Source organism: Bos indicus, chromosome 4, assembly GCF_029378745.1.
Source record: "Bos indicus isolate NIAB-ARS_2022 breed Sahiwal x Tharparkar chromosome 4, NIAB-ARS_B.indTharparkar_mat_pri_1.0, whole genome shotgun sequence".
In the NCBI taxonomy this organism is placed as follows: domain Eukaryota; kingdom Metazoa; phylum Chordata; class Mammalia; order Artiodactyla; family Bovidae; genus Bos; species Bos indicus.
In genome coordinates, this window is record NC_091763.1 from 103,705,915 (window position 1) to 103,727,384 (window position 21,470).

The 21,470-nt window shown below is 44.1% G+C and overlaps 1 protein-coding gene and 1 non-coding gene across 3 annotated transcripts in view; one reads left to right on the forward strand and one right to left on the reverse strand.

Annotated features, from left to right (window-relative positions):
- The window catches only part of TBXAS1 (thromboxane A synthase 1), a 173,667-nt gene that overhangs the window by 44,018 nt on the left and 108,179 nt on the right, over positions 1 to 21,470 (forward strand). For both annotated transcript variants that reach the window (XM_019959171.2, XM_019959172.2), the window contains exons 2-3: positions 1,083 to 1,176; positions 4,483 to 4,535. In XM_019959171.2, the coding sequence (XP_019814730.2) occupies positions 1,083 to 1,176; positions 4,483 to 4,535 (147 nt within the window). The remainder of the gene's footprint in view (positions 1 to 1,082; positions 1,177 to 4,482; positions 4,536 to 21,470) is intronic.
- On the reverse strand, positions 16,890 to 17,103 carry LOC139182859 (small nucleolar RNA U3). The gene has a single exon (XR_011566424.1). It is a non-coding gene; the product is annotated as a small nucleolar RNA U3 (small nucleolar RNA).

The following is a 21,470-nucleotide window of genomic DNA, read 5'->3' on the forward strand; positions in this document are numbered from 1 at the left end:
TCTGACTGAATGGATATTCTCTATATTTTCCCTTGCTTCGAAATTGAGATTTGGCTGATCTTTGTACAATGCTAAACACGCAGTTTGATTCATTAATTTTTCTGAAATAACTGAACTTTTGACATAATTGGCTGGCTGATTAGGGATTACAGCCATATGCCCAGGTTTTTCTAAGCTAGTTCTGACTTTCACTGTGTTATCCCTCTGTTCCCATAAACTGTCGAAATATCCTAGTAATTCCAATGTTTTGACAGCAACACTGCACTTCTCAAACTGTTGCTTTCTCCTGGAAGGTGGCACATACATCTGTGGGGCATGTTTCCTGATTTGGGGCTAGAAAAATATGCTTCCCATATGGTCTCAGGCCATGAAAACAAAGACACAGAGGGTTTGCAAGTGGTTGGTGATGAGGTCTTGTTCCACAGAGTGTCCCCTCTTTCCTTGTTTTTTTTTTATTTTTCTCTATTAGGTCATGGAATGTGATGAGGGATAAATTATGTGCAGGGGTCAATTTGACCAAGAAAATCCACAGATTTGTGCAGGGAACTGATTTTTGCCATTGTTACTTTTTTCGCCTCACCTTGCAAGAGAATTGTTGATGGTAGACTTAAAGGTTGAGGAGCTAAAATGGGCAGAGGTGCAGCTTTTTGGAGGTGGGGTGGGGCCATGCTGTGTGGCTTGTGGAATCTTAGTTCCCTGACCGGGGATTGAACCCAGACCCTTGGCAGTAAAAGTGCAGTCGTAACCACTGAACTGCCAGAGATTTCCCAAAGTGCAGTTTTAAATACTATTTATTGACAGAAATTGTAGGTTGGGAAGGGGTGTTTGGGCTACGTCATCTCTAAGGGGACTTTCAGCTAAGACATCTGAGGATGTCTGAATCTCTAGCCTGTTAATCAGGAGGAATTTACCGAGCTCATGCCTCCTGCACACCTCTAGGCCTCCACCTCGTCAGTCCTAAGATGCTGTCACCTGGAAACTTCTCCTACCCTCACATCTGGAGAGCTCAACAATTCTGATATCAGATAGGGCCAAAAGTGTGAACCTGTATCTCAGTTTTTAAAATGTGCTTTTCCCCTCAGGTACTCCACATCAGCGTTTTCAAGACTAGAGAAGTTGGGCATCAGACATCCCAAGCCTTCTCCTTTTATTGGAAACTTAGCGTTTTTCCGCCAGGTAAACGTTGCCTTCCACTGTCTTCTGATATAAGATGCTCTGAGCCCAGAGCAGCTTTACCCACAAAGCATTGCTTCTATTCAGGTCTCCCACACTCAGGCAGGTGCGTGTGTGAATTGCATCAGTTCTTATGTGATGAGAACGATCCATCACTGATCACTCATCAACACATATAGAGTCCTGGTATCCTGTCATTCATGCAAAAACCCATTTAATGAGTGTCTAAGTGTGCCGGGCCCTGGAATGTGGAAGAAAGTAAAAGTTGCCCATGCCCTAGCGCTAGTGTGGGTGGTAGACAAGGCAGCTGTGGTTTGTCCTTCAGAGGAGGGGGAGATCCGTCAGGGCTAGAGTCATCCTGGAGGACTTCCTGGAGGAGGGGGTCTTCAGGAGCAATAGACACAAAGACCAGGAGACCCACACCAGGTGGGAACAATGATGTGTGTGATGGCACCATATGAGAAACAGGGCACAGCTTGGGGAGCAGCCTTGACTAAAAAGCGGAGATTGGGGAGCACCAGGGAACTCTGCTGTGAGAAAGAGAGAAAAGCAGGTTTCCCAGGTGGCGCTAGTGGTAAAGAACCCACCTGCCAATGCCAGAGATGTGAGAGATATAGGTTCGATCCCTGGGTTGGGAAGATCCCTGGAGAAGGGCACGGCAACCCACTCCAGTATTCTTGGCTGGAGAATCCCATGGACAGAGGAGCCTGGTGGGCTACAGTCCATGGGGTCACAAAGACTGAGCAGCTAACACTTACTTAGATCACTGACAGTTCAGGAAGGCAAGTGAAGAATGTGCGTGTCCCAACACTGGTGAGTAGGAGGGGGACATCAAAGGGGAAGATTTCTCTGCAAGATTTAGAGCAGGTCTGTAGAATCCAACAGTTGTTGAGCCCTGGCTGTGAAGCAGTGAGGGCTTGGCCAGGGTGGAGATGAGAGCGAAAGAGAAGAACTTTGGGGGCAAAATTAGTAACTCTTTTGGCGACTTAGGTGAGAAGTCAAGGCAGAATGAGTCAACTCGTCTTTAAGTTTGGAGCCAGACAACAGGGAGAATGGCCAGGGGTCCACGAAAATAAAAGGTCGGGAGGCCAGCTGGTTTAGGGAGGTGCCTTTGATTTGCCAGAATGACTCGAATGCCCTCTGGGCATTTGGAGATAAAGTCCTGGGACTTTATCTTCGCAGGTTATTTTTGTTTCTCACATTGGGTTTTCTCAGAAGCCAGATGATTTATTCTGCCAACTCCTGTTGGGGGTGCTGCCACCAGACCCAATATTAGGAGGCTACAGATCCTACATGTGAAGCCACTAAGCCAAACAAAGGCAGGAAGGACTAAATTGGGGCCAATCCTGATAACACCCCTCTAAGATCTCTTTAGGCTTTCCCCACCCTTGCCCCCGGAAAGGCTGGCCCTTGGCGTCAGATAGAAAATAACACACGCTATTTCTGTCCCTTTTCTTTCTCATCAATTTCTCTTCTCTTCCGTTCTGTCCCTTTCTCGGTTCAACACCCCTTCCCACTGTTTATTGTTGTTTCTCTCTTCCCACTGTTTTTTTTTAACACTTCCTTCTCTCCTCTCTAGCTCAGGGGTGGCCAGGCCACAACTTTCAGCCCACAAACAGCATCGCAGCAAGGCTCCCCATCAGCTCCGTGAAGCAAGTGTGAAGACATTTCTAAGTGTCAAAACACAACAAGAAATCAGATAGGAGATTAAAGCAAATCCATTTCACAAATTTCTGTGGGGGAAATGATCAGTTGCATTCAGACTTTGTATCAACATGTTGAGTTAAACCATATCCCTGTTGATATGCCGAGCACACTGTGCCTGCCTTTGGCTAATTTCCACATATGTTCCTTTTTAGCTGCTCATTCTCATATGGGCAAATCCTGCCAAGTTCTTGCTAGAACATAGTCATTTCATTGACTGTTTTTATAGTCATATGAGCTTTCCTTGGTATTAATATATGGCAAGCTTAGATGGAGGTGAAGCTATGGTTTTTCCAGTAGTCAGGTATGGATGTGAGAGTTGGACCATAAAGAAGGCTGAGCACTGAAGAATTGATGCTTTTGAACTGTGGTGGTAGAGAAAACTCTTAAGAGTCCCTTGGACAGCAAGGAGATCAAATCAGTCAATCCTAAAGGAAATCAACCCTGAATGTTCATTGGAAAGACTGATGCTGAAGCTCTAATACTTTGGCCACCTAATGCAAAGGGCCAACTCATTGGAAAAGACCCTGATGCTGGGAAAGATTGAGGGCAGGAGGAGAAGCGGGGGACAGAGGATGAGATGTTTGGATGGCATCACTGACTCAGTGGACATGAGTTTGAGCAAGCTCTGGGAGATAGTGAAGGACAGGGAAGCTTGGCATGCTGCAGTCCGTGGGATTGTAGAGTCAGATAAGATTGAGCAACTGAACAGCAACTAGATGGTGGAGCTCAATTGAAAGAGCCTAGGATGGATTTTCATTAAGAACATCCACCTCTTCTACCCTCCCAACTCTCTACTCTCACCCACCCTTTATGTGACTACCTGTCCACTCCATTCCCACAGCACAAGTCTAGGGGTCTCCTCTCTTCCACTTCCACCCCAACTGAAGCATGTTTTCATGTTTATTTCTTTCCCATAACACAATGGATCCAGCCATTTTCAACCCTTAACCCATACTTTCCCCCGTGTATATCCACACACAGACCCCATTTGAACAATACAGTGCATCAAGCATTTTTCTGACCCTGCTCCACACTGTGTATATATCCTGGAACCCTCCTTTCCCACCCCAAAACATGTCTCATATATAAAGTAGCTCTAAGGTTCTTACGCCTTGAATATGTTGATTTTAGTTAAAATTTAACTTGGATCATAATTCAGAGTTTGTGATAATTTGGGTACACTCAGCAGACATTTATGCCTATAGTGGCTGTGAAAAGAGGCTCTGCCAAAAATAATAATAATATAAACCAAATTGCAGAGGGGAATGTTAGCATAGTTGAGAAAGCAAACAGTTTTCAAATATTTTAGCAGCAATTATACACAAATAGTATAAGTACAGATGATCTCATCTGTCCATTAAAGCAGAGTTGACAGCGACTGTCTCTTGGCAATATTATTTTTTCAAGCCACTAGTTTATTCTAATACTCCAAAGTACTGGAGTACTGAGAACTGAAAGAGTTCTGAAAACAATACCACTTCAATTATATTTTTATGGTTGATGTAACTGTGTTCTCATGATTGTAGACTTTTTTCCTGAAGAAGTTTAAATATTTGAAATTCTGTTTCATCTGATTTTTACTATAGTGCTTGTTTTCTGCAGGGTTTCTGGGAAAGCCACATGGAGCTCAGAAAGCAATATGGACCTCTGAGTGGGTAAGACGAAAACTCCATTCTTCTCCCATGTGTTTGGATTTGTGTGTGTTGAAGTGACATGGAAGGAATGACGAGAATGGGCATGTTGCCTGTGTTTATCACTTTTGAGAATCCACAAAGAGTATGCCCAGCTGTACAGATGGGGCTCCTAGAGAAGATCCCAGGGCGGCCCAGGGTGCATGGTGCTAGCCTGAAAAACACCGTTTCCCAGTCTTTAAAGCCCAACCAGCTGGTTCAGGCGCTGGGTGCCTTGACCATCTGTGATGACTGTACCAAAGGTGTGTTGCAAGGGAGGCAGTGGCCCTCCACACCTCACTCTAATTTGCCTTGACCACCCTTGGCAAGTCTTTCCCATGATCTTATCTAAGCTTTTGTTGTTGTTTTTTAGTCACTCAGTCGTGTCCGACTCCTTTCGGACCCCATGGACTGTAGCCCACCAGGTTTCTCTGTCCATGGGATTTCCCAGGCAAGAAAACTGGAATGGGTTGGCATTTCCTTCTCCAGGGAATCTTCCCGATCCAGGGATCAAACTCACATCTCCTGCATTAGCACTCATTACCACTGAGCTACCAGGGAAGCCCCTTATAAACCTTATTTGGGCCCATTTTATTCAACTCTATGGGTAAAATATGCATCAGCTGTATGGCCATATCATCTATTATCTGACACTGTACACATTTCAAAGTAACAGGGGGTGCTATTCATACTTACTGCAGGACAACAGTGGAAACTAAGACTGACCTGGGTAGACTGGTCGCATGCTCACCCTAATTCTCAGTAATATAGGCCTTCCCCTTCTTTTTCCTGTATTTTCCCTTTAAAAAAAATTTCTACATGTTTTCTTTTAATTGTGAAATATATATGCCAAAGAGCATGTAACATGTAGAATTTAAAGAATATTAATAAAATGAACAGGTATCTATCACCAAGCTTAAGAAATTGAATACCAGTATCCTATGTAGATTTTTCCTTTATTTATTTTAATTGGAAGGTAATCACTTTTACAATGTTGTGTTGGTTTTATACATCATTGCAAATCAGTCATAACTATATATATATATATATATATATATATATATATATATATATATATATATTTTGCTGTTCAGCCACTAAGTCGTGTCTGACTCTTTGAGACCCCATGAACTGCAGCATGCCAAGCTTCCCTGTCCTTCACTGTCTCCCAGAGCTTGCTCAAACTCATGTCCATTGAGTCAGTGATGCCATCCAACCATCTCACCCTCTCTCACCCCCATCTTCTATAGCCCCTTTATTTTTCCTTTTTATGCTTCAGAGTATGCTCTTTTTTAAAAAAAAAATTCTGGCATCTGACAAATAAGCCCATGACCAGACCATTTACCCTATTCAAGATTTAATAGACTTGAATCGTACTGATTCTCAGCCCATGTCCTTCTAGGCTGGAGTCCTAATCATTTTAGTCTGTTCTTTCGCAGCTTTTCCTCAGCGGCTGGATGATTTGAGGTAGCTTTTTTCCAGACTCTTAGGTCTCTGATAACTTTTCTAGGGGCAGAAAAGTTCTATGGCGTTCCTATTGTATATCCTAATGGGGTCCACTTGGTTTGTGAGCCCTTCTATCCATGGGGCACGGGATGCTGGTCTCTCAGTGATGATTTTCAAGAGGGATTGACATGTACTCTTTGCGGAAATGCCAGGAGACCCACGGTTTTGGCCAAGTTCTTCTCAACACTCTTTAGTTTGCTATGTAACCCTGAAAATGTGGTACATAAAGATATTCTACTCGATGGTCTCGGATTAGTCTGTCATTTATGGATAAGAAACTACTCCAAAATGCAGTGACTTAAAGAACAAATTATTATGGATGGTATGCCTACGGGTTGGCTTGAGTTGGCTGATCTGAGCTCGCCTGTCTGGGAAGCTCAGCTGGGCTTCCTGGGGCTTCTGCAGGTTCAGCGGGGGCAGCTGTGCCCCATGCTTCCCTCATCCTCCTTGGAAAGGCAGGAGGGCCAGGGCAGGCTCGTTTTGGGAAGGGAAAATATCAACAGAGCAAGCCCAACGGTGTAAGAACATTTTAAGTTTCTGCCAACATCCTATCAGCCAAACCAAGTTATATGCAGAAACCAAAAGTCTGGGCAGAAAGCACACTCTGTGTGCAGTTAGGCCAAAGCAAGTTACTTGGCCAAGCTTGACACTGGTGGAGCAGGGAGATGTACTCCTCTAAAAGAAGAGTGAGGAGATGGTGCATACTTTAAATAACAGGCAATTCCATCTCACTCTCTGTGATCCCTTCTAGCATGGTCTCCACCCACCCCTTGCCCCATTTTTTTTAAGTGCATAGCTTCTTGCACTGAGTATAATAGGTACTGAAGAACTTATCTTTCCAACAGTCTCATTCTGCTGTTGACTTGACATTGACCTTGGAGACTGTCATACATTTCTGAGACATAGCACTGACTCAGAAGGATGGTGGTTTCCCCAGAATTAGAAAAAGGCCTCTCTAAGTCTGATTCTAGGAATCACTCCCTTGAAGTAGTTCTGTACAGATTTTCAGAGTAGAGCTCTTGAGTACTTTAAAATAATTTTAAAACCTCAGATAAAGAGTTTAAATGGCACTGTATTAATTGGTGGATTGTGTGGTGCTGGTGATGGTGGTGTGTGTATGTGTGCATGAGACAGAGAGAGAGACAGATTGATTTCCTTGACGACAGGATGGCCAATCAACTTCCCACTTCCCCAACTTTAACTTTACACAATTTACCCTTTTCATTTCAAGAAAACTTGAATCAGAGAGAACAATCTCAAATGAGGTTGAAGAGAGAGAAATTGCAGTATGATCTTAGATAAAAATGGAAAAAATGAAAGGTGATGGCATAATTTCTTCATACAAAGCTATCAACTTTCTCTGCTTTAGAAAAATTGATGAGTCTTAAAATGCTGACTTCTTTTTAAATGTGTCCACTGCCAAATTGAGAGGCACTGTAGTGGTGGGGTAAAGTCCTGTTTGAGCTCTGTGAAAAGTGAAAGTCGCTCAGTCATGTCTAACTATTTGCGACCCCATGGACTGTAGCCCTGACCCCCACAGGCTCCTCTGTCCATGGGGATTCTCCAGGCAAGGATATTAGAGTGGGATATTGCCATGCCCTCCTCAAGGGGATCTTCTCAACTCAGGGGTTGAACTCAGGTCTCCCACATTGCAAGTGGATTCTTTACCAACTGAGCCACCAGGAAAGCCCAAGAATACTGGAGTGAGTAGCTTGTCCCTTCTGCAGGGGATCTTTCCAACCCAGGCATTGAACCAGGGTCTCCTGCATTGCAGGTAGATTCTTTACCAACTGAGCCACCGGGAAAGCCTGTTTGAGTTCTGTAAACTGGGTGAGACTCAGTGTGTTCACGCTTTCAGATGAAAGAGTTAAACTAGTCTGTATTTAAGGGCCTTCCTAGCCCTAAAAGTTATTTTGTTACTTTTAAAATTTGAACAAAATGGTTCCACTGATTGGGAATGGCAAGAATGGACCAAGTTCAAGGAAAGACCCCTTCTTTTGGGAAATGATTTGGTTTGAATTGTCTTAACTTTTGGATTCCTTCTGTCGTTAGGAAATGTTATTGATCCCAGATTGGTCCCGTTAACATTGAAATAATAGACTGATTCATCATGTGATGAGGGAAACCCCACGCTGTTGATGCCACACCGAGATGCATGACAGAGCGTATATGTTGAAAGCGTGGGCAGAGAGGATCTCTTTACTCTGTACCTGAACACCAAACATGATGAGTATTTATGCTTATTACCTGTGGTCATCATAGCAACTCAGTCAGAGTTTGGGTCCCCAAACTGGAAACCTGCCTCTGACCCTTTTCCCTTTCCTATTGTGAGGAAAGTAAATCACTGGAGAAGCTTTCTGCCAAGAGGGGCTGAGAGCACCAATGTTTGTTACAATCACCACCACCACCACCACTGAGAATAAAATGACTTCATCAAGTGTCTAATTTTGCAACCTGCTTTGTGCAAATAAATCTATGCACATTGTCTCTGGTTTCTGTGAACTTGAATGTAAAGCAGGAAGGCTGACACACACACCTATACAACTGTTATGCACAACGTAACATGACTGAATCGATTTAACACACACATGCACACACAGTAACCTCTAGGAGTATGTTCCAAGACCCCCAGTGGACACCTAAAACCACTGAACCCTGTACATACCGTGTTTTTCCTATACATATGTACCAAAGATAAAATTTAATTTATAAATTAGGCACAGCAACAATAATAAAAGAATCAACAACAATAATAATTAACTAGAACAATTATGGGCTTCCCTGATAGCTCAATTGGTAAAGAATCCGCCTGCAATGAAGGTTCAATTCCTGAATCGGGAAGACTCCCTGGAGAAGGGATAGGTTATCCACTCCAGTATTCTTGGTCTTCCCTTGTGGCTCAGCTGGTAAAGAATCTGCCTGCAATGTGAGAGACCTGGGTTCAATCCCTGGGTTGGGAAGATCCCCTGGAGAAGGGAAAGGCTACCACTCCAGTATTCTGGCCTGGAGAATTCCATGGACTGTATAGTCCACAGGGTTGCAAAGAGTCAGACACGACTGAGCGACTTTCACTTTTCAGAACAATTATGAGTGTCAGTTGCCCAGTTGTGTCTAACTGCAATCCCATGGACTACAGCCCACCAGGCTTCTCTATCCATGGGATTTCCTAGGCAAGAACACTGGAGTGAGTAGCTATTCCCTTCTCCAGGGGATCTTCCTGATCCAGGGATCAAACCTGGGTCTCCTGCATTACAGGCAGATTCTTTACCAGCTGAGCCACCGGGGAAGCCCACTATAACAATATATTTAATAAAAGCTATGTGACTGTGGTCTCTTTCCCTCTCTTTCTTAGAATAACTTACTGTACAAATTTAGTGCCTTTTCCATCTTAACTAAGCATTTATCATGCACTGCAGCTGTAACTTTTATAGTTTGAGGTGCAACTGGAAAACTAGCAGAAATTTCTTTTTCCTTCTCCATACTTTCACATATAAATGATTTCCTCTTACTGTAGATCTTAGAAGCTGCTGAATATGATTTTTTTTCCTCTCCTTATTAAGAGGAGAACTTTCACATTTTCACTTAAAGGGAGTACTTTATGGCTTCTCTTTAGTGTATCTGAATTGCAATACAAGAACACTGTTCTTGTATTTGGGGGCTCTTATTAAGTAAAATAAGGGCTACTTGAACACAAGCTTTGGGCTACCAGGACAGTCAGATGATCTGGAAACTGATTTGGCTACTAAGCAACCAATGGGAGGGCAGGATGTGCTGGACAAAGAGATGATTCACATCCTGGGTGGGATGGAACTTAATGGTATGAGATTTTATCACACAGAACATTCTAACACTTAACAATCTAACACTTATGGGTTGCTTATTTCCAGAATTTTCCACTTAATACTTTTGGACCATAGTTGACCACAGGTAACTGAAAACAGGGAAAGCAAAACTGCAGATAAAGGGGGACTAATGTACCCTTGGCAACATAATATGGAGAAAGAAAGGCTTTGTTGTTTTAGATAATCTTCAATTAAAGATTACTGGTTATCTTCTTTAGTCTGAGGTTGAAACCCAAGTTGGATCTATATTTCTTCTCAAACCCTAAAAGAATAGTACCAATATAATATGTTTGTGATTGGGCATGGCAGCCCACTCTAGTATTCTTTCTGGGAAAATCCCATGGACAGAGGAGCCTGACGGGCTATGGTCCATGGGGTCGCAAAGAGTCGGATACAGCTGAGGTGACCGAGTGTGCATAAACAGGATAGAGATTATGTCCCTTCAGTTTCTGGCAAATTTTGTAATCCAGTGGGTGACAAGGATTTATTGTGCCAATACTAGTAATTACTTCTACTTACACAGCGATCTAACTTCAGTTCATGTGCAGCTCCTGAAGGCTCCTATTCAAAGGCCCCTTTCCCCTATATCACCTCTCTTGGAAGTAATGGATCTGCTGTTATTTTTTATTAATATAAAAAAGTATATAGTTCCAATCAGAAAATGTTTTTGTATTGTTGAATTTAATCTACTTCAATGGTATCTACATTTTGTATCTTGTTCAGTAAGGCTTTCTTCACTAAGGATATATATATTTTAACTTCCACTTTTTTTCCTAGTGTTACTTTGTTTTATTAAAAAACTTAGATATTTGACCCATCAGAAATTTATTTGAGGGTAAGAATGGAAGTAGGGTGGTGTTCCTTCTGGAAATGCATCCTTTCCCAATTGATTTAAAATGTCATTAAAAAAAAAATCATCTCTTGGTTCCTGTATGTATTTCTGACTTCTCTGCTCCATCTCTCTGCCCAACCTCATGCCAGTGCCACACTGAATACCCTCTTTTGGTACAGATAATACCTTCTTGTACCTAGTAGCACTAGAGTGTTGTAAGAACATCTTTGTAAGTATCAGCGTCTAAAGCAGTCTATCTCCCAGGGAACCTTGGGTCTTTGCACTCAAATCAATTTAGCAAATAAAGAAAACTTTCGTTTGGACATAAAGGACCTGGCACTTAGACCCAAAGCTCATGCCCAGGGGAGGTAGAGGGGTCTCATATGCCTCCAACCTGGAGGTTCTTGGCTCATGTTTTATTTAACTAGTGGCACTCGTGAACTCATAGCACCTGGTCACCAGCAGTGAGGAAGCTGAGAACTGTGGGATATATACGGAATGTGGCATCGGCTAAGAAAACAGATATATTTTTAAGCTCAGCTTCCATTGCACCATCCACAAGGGGAGTGTATTCTCCGGAAGTGACTAGGGTGTGAACACTTCTCTGTAAGTGCTCTTCACCATCGTGCTTATGTACTATTTAGATGAGGTTGAAGAGCCACATAGAGATGGTTTACTTCCAGGCAGTCAGCTGGCTCTCTCATCCTCATGTGGGAGGTTTGCTGGCCTCCTTCCAGAGGGCCCCAAATCCTGGGAACGAAAAGGCTCCTAAGGACTCGACTTGGTGCACTCCTCTGCCACAGGACCAGTCTTTGTTTAGAAGACACTGAGACATCTCAATATGCTGGACTTGAAAACAAGGGAGAGGATCCGTTAGGGTGGAAACTATGCCGATTTGTTCAAGAAAATACAAATATTCAGACTCACACTGGACAACGGATATAGGGAGATTGTTCTCATTTTTAAACTGGACCGAGCTCAATAAAATCATAGATGTGGAAGAATGGCAGAAATCTTAGGCAGGAATGGAGCCACAGATGCAAAAGAGCCTCACAGACAATGTACAGAGTCCAACTTAAATAAAGCTTCTGCTGCCAATATGGAGCACACGCCTCAGAATGAGATTCACTTACTAAGTGACCTAAAACTGTGACTCTGTTTTAAGAGGAACTGATGTAAATGAAAACACAGTACCCTTGAAACTATGGAATTAAGTACAATTCTAAATTATCTTCACATTTGCCCGGAAGGCCAGCCTGGGGGCAATATTTGGGTCCCCAAGCTTGGTAAAAGTTGAGCCTTTTATGAAAGTGTTGAAAGCAAAGCTAAGAATCACTAGCTTCAAAAAATTAATAGGAGATCTGATGGTCTCTATGCCACAATCATTGAGAATCATTCAATGAGTTAGATATCAATACTCACTGGTCAACATACGTCAATCCTGATACTCTGCCTTTTAGAATACATGTTTAAGTGAGTGTTTATTAAAGTGATACTGTACTTTAGGGGGCCACATTATTTCAAAAAAGCAAATACCCTGATAAGATTGGCTGTTCTTTTCAGGAGGTCATTGAGAACAACAAGAAAGCTGTCAAAAGGAACATATTTGACAGTTACCACCAATCCAAAGGAGCTTCCCAGGTGGCTCAGTGGTAAAGAATCTGCCTGCCAATGCAGGACATGCAGATTTGATCCCTGGATTGGGAAGATCCCCTGGAGGAGGAAATGGTGGCCCACTCCAGTATTCTTGCCAGGACAATCCCATGGACAGAGGAGCCTGGTGGGCTACAGTCCATGGGGTCTGTAGTCCATTGACCGAGCAGCTGAGAACACACACTGATCTAAATGCCTAGCCCAATCGGGAGGATTATGGAAAGAACAACTGTTCTCAGACAAATGGGCAATCTAGACCAAGAAGACAGAGATTTCTATTACAGCCCCATTTTTATCAAATGAAACTTTAATAGACTCTTCATCCCTCTCTGTCCCTCGCATGGTCTCTTGTGATCCCAAATGGTGGATTACTACAGAACTTTCTTTTTTCGTGCAGTTTAAGACGTTCCCTCTTCCTAAAAGCCACCCAAAGACCCTTCTGAAATTTACCCACTTTCTTGGACCTCTGACCTCCTCTTTTACCCCTTACTTCACACCGCTTTCTTGCCCTCCCCCATCTTCATTCTATGACAACCTATAGGTGACAGTTGCTGTGCGTTTTAGTGACTACTGATGTCCATGTCTTTGTGACCCACACTTCTAAACATCAACAGCCTATATAAATTACTCTTGTTTGGCTGGAAAAACATCAAATAGAGCATGGCAACTTACAATAGAAAATTGAGGTTCACATTTCAGCTCCAACTCTCTTTCTATGACTACTTGTTGGCTTTGAGGATTTGGGCCAGTGGCTTCCCCTCTCGGAGTCTCAGTTTTCTCGGGTACGAAATGAGGGGGTTGGGACAAAATCAGGGACTTTGACCCTTTGTTTAATTATAAGCCTCAGTAAATAATGTATATTACATTATGATCCAGTACACACATACACCTGAAATCAAAGTTTTACTAAATATCTTTTACTACGCAAGATCCGCTTTGATCCAGTCTATTCTCCTCTTCTCTTCTACTCTAGTTCATGCAAAAGCAAATGCAATCTGATCACGATCCACAAAATTGGTTTCATCATCACTGGTGAGTCAAGATAAGCAATTCGAAGAGCAAAGGGCCAGATGATAACTACAGTCCTTTCTAGTTCAAAATTAGGCGACTGCAAACGGGATGACTCAGCTCCAACTGTCTACATTAGAAACATTTGATTAGCCCCTGGTTTTATTTTGCCCCAGTGTGGTTTAAGATTCTGAGAAATTTCTGACAAAAGAGATTTTGTCAGCTGAAGTAGAATCAAAGATGAGACACTATTTCTCCAGGGATGGGGCCCCTGAACAATGTGGACCTGAGCAGAGCCCTGGCTGCCCAATAGCTTTTCCTTCTTTAAAATCTGAAGTTAATTAATTAAAATTAAGTCCCAGCATTAACACAGAGTATTTCAAGCTAAAATGCCTACCAAAATATACATAATTTGTTGATAATATGATTAGTTGACAATGTAAAACATCTCTCCATAAGATTTTTGCTCATCCCCTGGGGTGTCTGGGCATGGACACCCAGCCAGGCTGTGCGAATTGAGAGACCAGGTTCCTTCTGATGAGCAAAGCATAACATTTAAAGGGGAAAAAACTGACGGCTCCATTCTAGTAATCACTGGACAGTCCAGGAGAAAACTGCCCATTGAGAAGGTGCTGGCTGGGCAGTAGCCGGGAGTCTAGTAAAGTAGAAATCAAAAAGGCCTGTTAGTGGCCATTAGGGCCTAACGAGGGGGTTTGGGGGGCTTCCCAGGTGCTTCAGTGTAAAGAAACCACCTGCCAATCCAGGAGATGCAGGTTTGATCCCTGAGTCGGGAAGATCCCCTGGAGGAGGAAATGGCAATACTCTCCAGTATTCTTGCCTGGAGAATCTCATGGTCAGAGAAGCCTGGAGGGCTACAGTCCATGGGGTCGCAATAGATTTGGACATGACTGAGTGACTAAAAACAAAATAGAGAAAAGGGGATATTCTTGGCCCTGAGAAGAGAGTCTGGCAGGAGTCCAAGCAGGGCCTCATGGGGAGGGGCCCAGGGAATAAATCTTGTGCAGATTCTCAGTCCTGAGACTGACAGCACGATGTGAGGCTTGGGACTCAGCAACCAGACCCAACCCCTGTGACCAGCTGGCAACAAAAGGTCCATCCTGGCTGGGACAGAGTGAGGCCGAGGATGCCGGCCATCACGTCACCTCTGGTGGCAGCCAGACTGCGGGTGGGAGATGAACATCCCTCTGGGAAGTCAGCCACGGACCTTCAGCTTGGCATTCCTTGATGTGTGTTTCCAAAAATCCACCAATACACCAGGTTCAAGGTGGAAAGGGGCTTCTGCTCCATCGGTGACAATCAAATACGGCATCAGTAACTTCTTTATTCCTCAAATGACAGTCCTGTGAAGATGCGTTCCCAAACAATAGAACATCTTCAAATAAATGAAAATCACATAAGAGCTGTTTCCAGCTAATATTTTTGAATAATAAATTCCATACTTAATTGTATTGTACCTGCAACAAATCCAAGTTGTTCAACCCAAAATGCAAAATACAGTTATGTAACATAGTTATGAATCACTGTGGCATTTGCCAAAACATTCTCCCATCTGGAAGCAGGTCCAGAGAACACACGGCACTAGGCATTGTATCTTCTGTCAACAACTCTTTTGCGTAGATAATTCCCCAAATGGCACACACTCACCCAGTTCTCATGGCTCTTAACCCTAATTAACTGAGAATGCAAATATCTTCCCTATTCTATTCAAAGAGAAGAATGACAAACCCTCTTTGATTTCATAATTTAAAAAACATCTTTGCTAAGTTCAAGTTCAGTCACTTGGTCATGTCCGACTCTTTGCAACCCCATGGACTGCAGCATGCCAGGCTTCCCTGTCCATCACCAACTCCCACAGCTTAACTCCCACACTCAAACGCATGTCCATAGAGTTGGTGATGCCATCCAACCATCTCATCCCCTGTCGTCCCCTTCTCCTCCTGCCTTCAATCTTTCCCAGCATCAGGGTCTTTTCCAATGAGTCAGTTCTTTGCATCAGGTGGCTAAATTCAAAGAAGCAACTAATTTCCTAGTTCCCATGGAGCTTCAAGTTCCTCTTTGATCACTATTTTGTAAGCAGAAAAACTTCTCTCAAATAAGTTCTCAGAACCCTTGAATGATTAAAAAAAAAAACAAAAAAAAAACAGTTTTAAAGTGTGTTCCTCACAGAGGGCAAAAGGCAATGCAAAACCAAATTAACTCTAGATCCACAGTGTAAGTTGTCAACCAAAAAAAGTCAGATACTGCACACATTTGAAATTCTACTGGTTTGAGTAATCAAAGTTTATCTTTAAAATGGAACATGTTCTCCTTTCTTCCTCAGGACCCTTAAATCTTTCAGAGTTTGGATTATTTGCTATACATTCCCATTCTTCCTGGTCAGACTTCTGTGTGACATTTCTGCAGCTGTGGACACGAAGTAATTCCCAGCAAGGCACTGCCAGGTTTTATGATGCCTGCAGGCCTGGGGCAGATCATAGAAACTTAACTACTCAAATAAGTCCCTTGATCATTTTCACATCTCAAGACCATGTTCCTAACAACTTCTCCCCCATCTCACCCCCAAGATGCAAGAATTCTGCAGCCCACTATATCAACTTTTCCACTCTGGCTGAGGCTCTCAGTTTATTGGCCTGTTTTTAAAGGCCTGACTCTCTGACATGTTTACCACGCTCCCCACATTAACCACCAAGGAGGCACTGTGAGCAGATGATTCTATTTTTGCCTCTGCTTAGAGAAGAACTCACTAATCTTTGCTCTGAACACACGGCTGGTGGATGGCCTGTCACCACATGGTAGGTGGACGTGGGAAGTGTGGTCTGTTGTGGTACAACATCCACCAACACCTGTTGATGCTACTCAGGCTACAGGGGAAATGGACGTCCTGGTATTAATCGAGACCACGGCCCTTCATAGCAGGACCTCCGGGAGAAGGGACTCCAAGCCCTCTCTAGTTTGTTCCACTCCGTGTTCTCTGTTGTGAATGCAGTACCTGGGTCATAGGACCCACCAGAGAGGCAGTTCTTGAGTGGACCTTCCATTTGTCTTTGAAAGTTGTCTGTAACTCCTCAAGCTCTCTTCTCCTTCTCACTGCTGGACCACAGGTTGTATCTTATGAGTGACACGGCCCTTGGATCTTTGCAAAAGACTCCGGCCCAAAGGTTCTTAACTGAGCCCCCAAACCTTAGACTTCTCTGCTAGAGGTTGGGTTCTCCTGCACAGGCTCCAGCATGTGGGTTCGGCAGTTGTGGCACATAGGCTCTAGAGCACAGGGTCAATAGTTGCCCCGTGGCATGTGGGATTTTCCTGGATCAAGGATCGAACTCTGGTCCCCTGCACTGGCAGGCAGATTCTTAACCACTGGACCACCGAGTCCTAGCCAGTTTTAAGTGTAGAGTTCAGTGGCATGAAGTACATTCACGTTGTGCAACCGTGACCACCATTCTTCTCCAGAACTCTTTTTCTTTTCTTTTTTTTTTTCACTCAGACGGCGTTTTCTCCCTCTTACTCTCCCAGACGGGAGAGAAGAACGATCATCAACGGCCGATGGCAGCTGCGTCCAGCAGCACCAAACGCCAACTTCATGCTCAGGAGAAAACGCTGTGTCTCTTCCTCACGGTTTCGGGTGCTCTACACGATCAGAGAAACTTCTCTAGTAACGAACTATAGAAATGATCCCTGAAAGTATAGTCTTCCAGAACTCTTTTTCATCTTGAAAAATGGAAACTCTCTACCCATTAAACAATAACTCTCCATTCTCCCTTCCCCTAGCCTGAGAAGCCACCATTCTACTTCCTGTCTCTATGAACTTGACTAGTCTAGGTACTTGATATGAGTGGAATCATACAGTATTTGTCCTTTTGTGACTGGCTTATTTCACTCGGCATAATGTCCTCAGGGCTCATCCATGGAGCATGTATCAGAATTTTCTTCCCTTCTAGGGTTGAATAACAATCTATTTTTTATTTACTACATTCTGTTTATCCATTCATCTGTCCATCTGTTCACTGATGGACACTTGGGTGTCTTCCACCCTTGAGCTATTGTGAACAACACTGCTATGAACACCAGTGCACAAATCTCTTTTCAATACCTCCTATCCATTTTGTTTTTAAAGATCTACATCCAGAAATGGAATTGCTGGGATCCTATGTTAATTCTAGGCTTAATATTTTTTTTTTAATTAATTGATTGCTTTATTTTTTGGCTGTGCTGGGTCTCTGTTCCTGCGAGGGCTTTTTTTCTCTAGTGGCGGATGCTATTCTCTAGTTGCGATGCACGGGCTTCTCATTGCTGGATCTTCTCTTGTTGCAAAGCACAAGCTCTAGGGTATGTGGGCTTCAGTATTTGCAGCACGTGGGCTCAGTAATTGCGATTCTCCGGGCTCTAGAGCACAGGCTCTGTAGTTGTGGTGCACGGGTTTAGTTGGTCCGTGGCATGTGGGATGTTCCTGAATCGAGGATGGAACTCGTGTCTCCTGCATTGTCAGGTGGATTCTTGACCGCTGAGCCTCCAGAGAAGCCCTATGTTTAATTTTTGCAGAACTGCTCTACTGTTTTCTGGAGCAGCTGCATTTGGAGTTGCAATGCTGTATTTTTCCTTTTGACCGTGACTGAGTGGCTGTCACTTCTTGCTTCTAACCTCAAAAGTGACCTCCGGAAGAAATGTAAGCCCCTCCCTGTGCTCCAGAACCTTGCTGGCCAGCCTGAATGACACATTTCTGATCGGAATGCCTGGCCCTTGTCATCTTGCCCCGGCTTCCTGTTGACTACAAGCCAGTGAGCACATTCTTTACCAGACTTGCCCCGTTATCAACAGATGCTTGTACGGCACCATAAATTCAGTTCGTTTTAATAAATTCCCGGTAGTCCTTACCCAGAGCCCCTTCTCGCCTTATCTCACTCCTCTCTGCCAAGCCTTTTACAATTTATGTGTTTGCTCTTCAGTTCTGCTTTCAGCCCCCTCCAAGTTTCCTCTTTCCCACCAAGTCACTGTGGCCTTTGGGTCTCATTTAAACATAACCTTCTCTGTCTGGAACTCTTTCTTGTTCCCAAGGCCTACTCTTCTCTCCCCAGCACCTTCCATCTCCAGGTTTCCTACCTGCAGCAATTTGTCAAGATCAGGTCCCTGTCATTTGTAGCCTCTGAGTTTTCTCCCTCTGTGCTTCTTTCACACAGTCTTTTAGCTATTTTTCGAGGCCCGTGTTCCAGCTTTGTGGCCGTTTGCTGGAGGAGACGCACTGAACTCCCCTGGGTCCTCCCCAGAGCACAGCGTGTGCTTTCATTGAGAGATTAGCTAGCTCTGTAGCTACCCAGGTAAGGGAGAGCTGACAGGTGGCCTGTGGGCTCAGGCACATAGGCTTGGAAGGAAGTTTAGAGGTTTTAGCTGAGATGTTGAAAGGGAGACTATAGAGGACAAAGGTGTGCTAAGAAAATGTGATGGTTTGGACACTGGAGAGGACAACCTCTCTGCAGTGGCAGGAGGGGAGATGGATCTAAGGAATGGTGCTAAAAAAGTGGGTTATTTGAAGTAGGTTATTGTACAGATGCACAGAATGGAGAAGGGCAAGATGAGGAATGAAGGGTGTGTGTGTGTGTGTGTGTGTGTGTGTGTGAGTCGCTCAGTCGTGTCCAACCCTTTGCGACCGCATGGGCTGTGGCCCACCAGGCTCCTCTGTCCATGGGATTCTCCAGGCAAGAATACTGGAGTGGGTTGCCATGCCCTCCTCCAGGGGATCTTTCCAACCCAGGGATCAAACCTGGGTCTCCTGCCTTGCAGGCAGATTCTTTATCATCTGAGCCACCAGGGATGAAGAGGGAGGATGGAATTTATAAAAGACAAGCAGACAACCATCCTAACAACCCAGGTGAGTGATAACAGTGATTTGGAACAACAGAAACATGAGGAAAAGAGAGGTCGACTTTCATAAAGGACAGCAGAATTGAACTACTAGTTAGTTACAAGGAATAAGGGACTAGGCAACATTAATCACTGATGTTGGCTTTGACTTCTAGAGAGAAAATGATCATTCCCTACATAATGAGGAGATGGAACACAGCAGAGGGGAAGACAGCACCATCCTCGCCACCATCAGTTGTAACTATGACTGAGACTTTGGGTCCAAGGTGGCTTGTGAACAGAGCCCTGGAAGGATTGCCCGGCCACGCTGGGATAGAGTAGGGGGTGGGGGAGCCGCAGGCTACACTTGGAATCTGGAATCTCCCGCCTCTTATCCTCCAGTGGCATTTCCCACAGTGCAGCCTCTGGACCATTTCCATTGACAAAGATAATTGTTACATGGAACTAAAGTGGGGAGTTCCCCTCGGTCAATGGCTGGAAACACTGGATTAATCCATGGAACACAGGTCTCTCAGAACTGTTCACTTAATAATGTGCTTGGAACATCTCCAAGAGGGAAATTTAGTATGCAGTGTTTATTTGACCACAGAACTTTTTTTTTCCCCCTTTCTGGAATGTCTCTTGGGACTAGAATATGGAGAACAGCCACTGAAAGGAAACGCTGATCTAATAAGCAGCAGCATTTTACTCCTAAAGAATTCCACATGAAAAACAGGCATTGATAAGAAGAGTTTACTTCACCATTGCAAATTATCAGCATTACCGCCAGTAATTATTAATCACCTCCCTTTGGAGGTGGTGTGGGAGGGAGTGTGTTTATTCTGTGGCGCTATGGAGAACTGGGGACACAGCCTCATATTTTGCATATTTGATTCCCTTTTATTCCCACACCTTTCTCTCTGGTCCCTTCCTGTTCCCAAAAGACAACCATTCCATTGTGCTTAATGTGTGTTTTGGGAGGGGGGTGGGTGTTGCAAGTTCTTGCAAACTGGGTATTGTTGTTCACATGTGTTTTCTTCGTTGTTATTCAGTCGCTCAGTCGTGTCCAACTCTTTGCAACCCCATAGACTGCAACACACCAGGCTTCCCTGTCCTTCACCATCTCCCAGAACTTGCTCAAACTCATGTCCATTGAGTCAGTGATGCCAGCCAACCATCTCATCCTCTGTCATCCGCTTCTCCTCCTGCCCTCAATCTTTCCCAGCAATAGGGGCTTTTCCAGTGAGTTGACCCTTTGCATCAGGTGGCCAAAGTATTGGAGCTTCAGCATCAGTCCTTTCAATGAATTTCCAGGGTTGATTTCCTTTGGGATAGTCTGGTTTGATCTACTTTCTGTCCAAGGGACGCTTCAGCTCATGCCAATGGTTGTGTCATATCACTCATTTATGCTTTAGTTTCTTTACTTCACACTACACTTTGAAGCTCCATCATGACGCTGTGCACCCATCAAGTCTGTTACCTCCAACTGCTGCCTGTCATTCAACTGCTGCAGTGGACATCCTTTTTTGGGTCCTTTCTGGGCCTGTGCATGCATTCTATGGGCTGTATGGCCTGCTTTTAAGACCGTAAGAAAGAGAGATCTTTGTTCCCTGGGGCCACATGTAGTAAAATGTTATTAATCCATGACCGTTTTCCAGTCCTCTGTCTGGGTCTTGGCCTTTCAATACAGTATCTCATGTGACTATTCCAAGAACACTTCAAGTTTACCTGACCTAATTGCATTAGCTTCAATTTATTGGGGTGACCAAAAGGTCTGTTTTGGACTTGAAGGACTTTTTGGCCAGTCCAATATTTGGAAACATCAGTGACTTTAAGACAAGAATGACATGTGGTTAGTAAGAGGTAAGCATGGGGGAGGGCAGGTTCTCCTTGTTATGCACATGAGTGCTCAGTTATGTCCAACTATTTCCAACCCTATGGACTGTAGCCTGCCAGGCTCCTCTGTCCATGGAATTCTCCAGGCAAGAATAGTGGAGTGGGTTGCCATTTCCTCTTCCAGGGGATCTTCCTGACCCAGGGATTGAACCTCTGTCTCCTGCATTGGCGGGCAGATTCTTTACCACTGAGCCAACTGGGAAGCCCTTGTTAATCCAAAGCCATTTCCGTTCCCCTGTCCCCTTGGTTGCTCCTTGGACACTCCGCACACTCCTGCCTTAGGATGATGGCCCTAACAGCAAGGCGTGCCATTGTTTACTGTCCTGC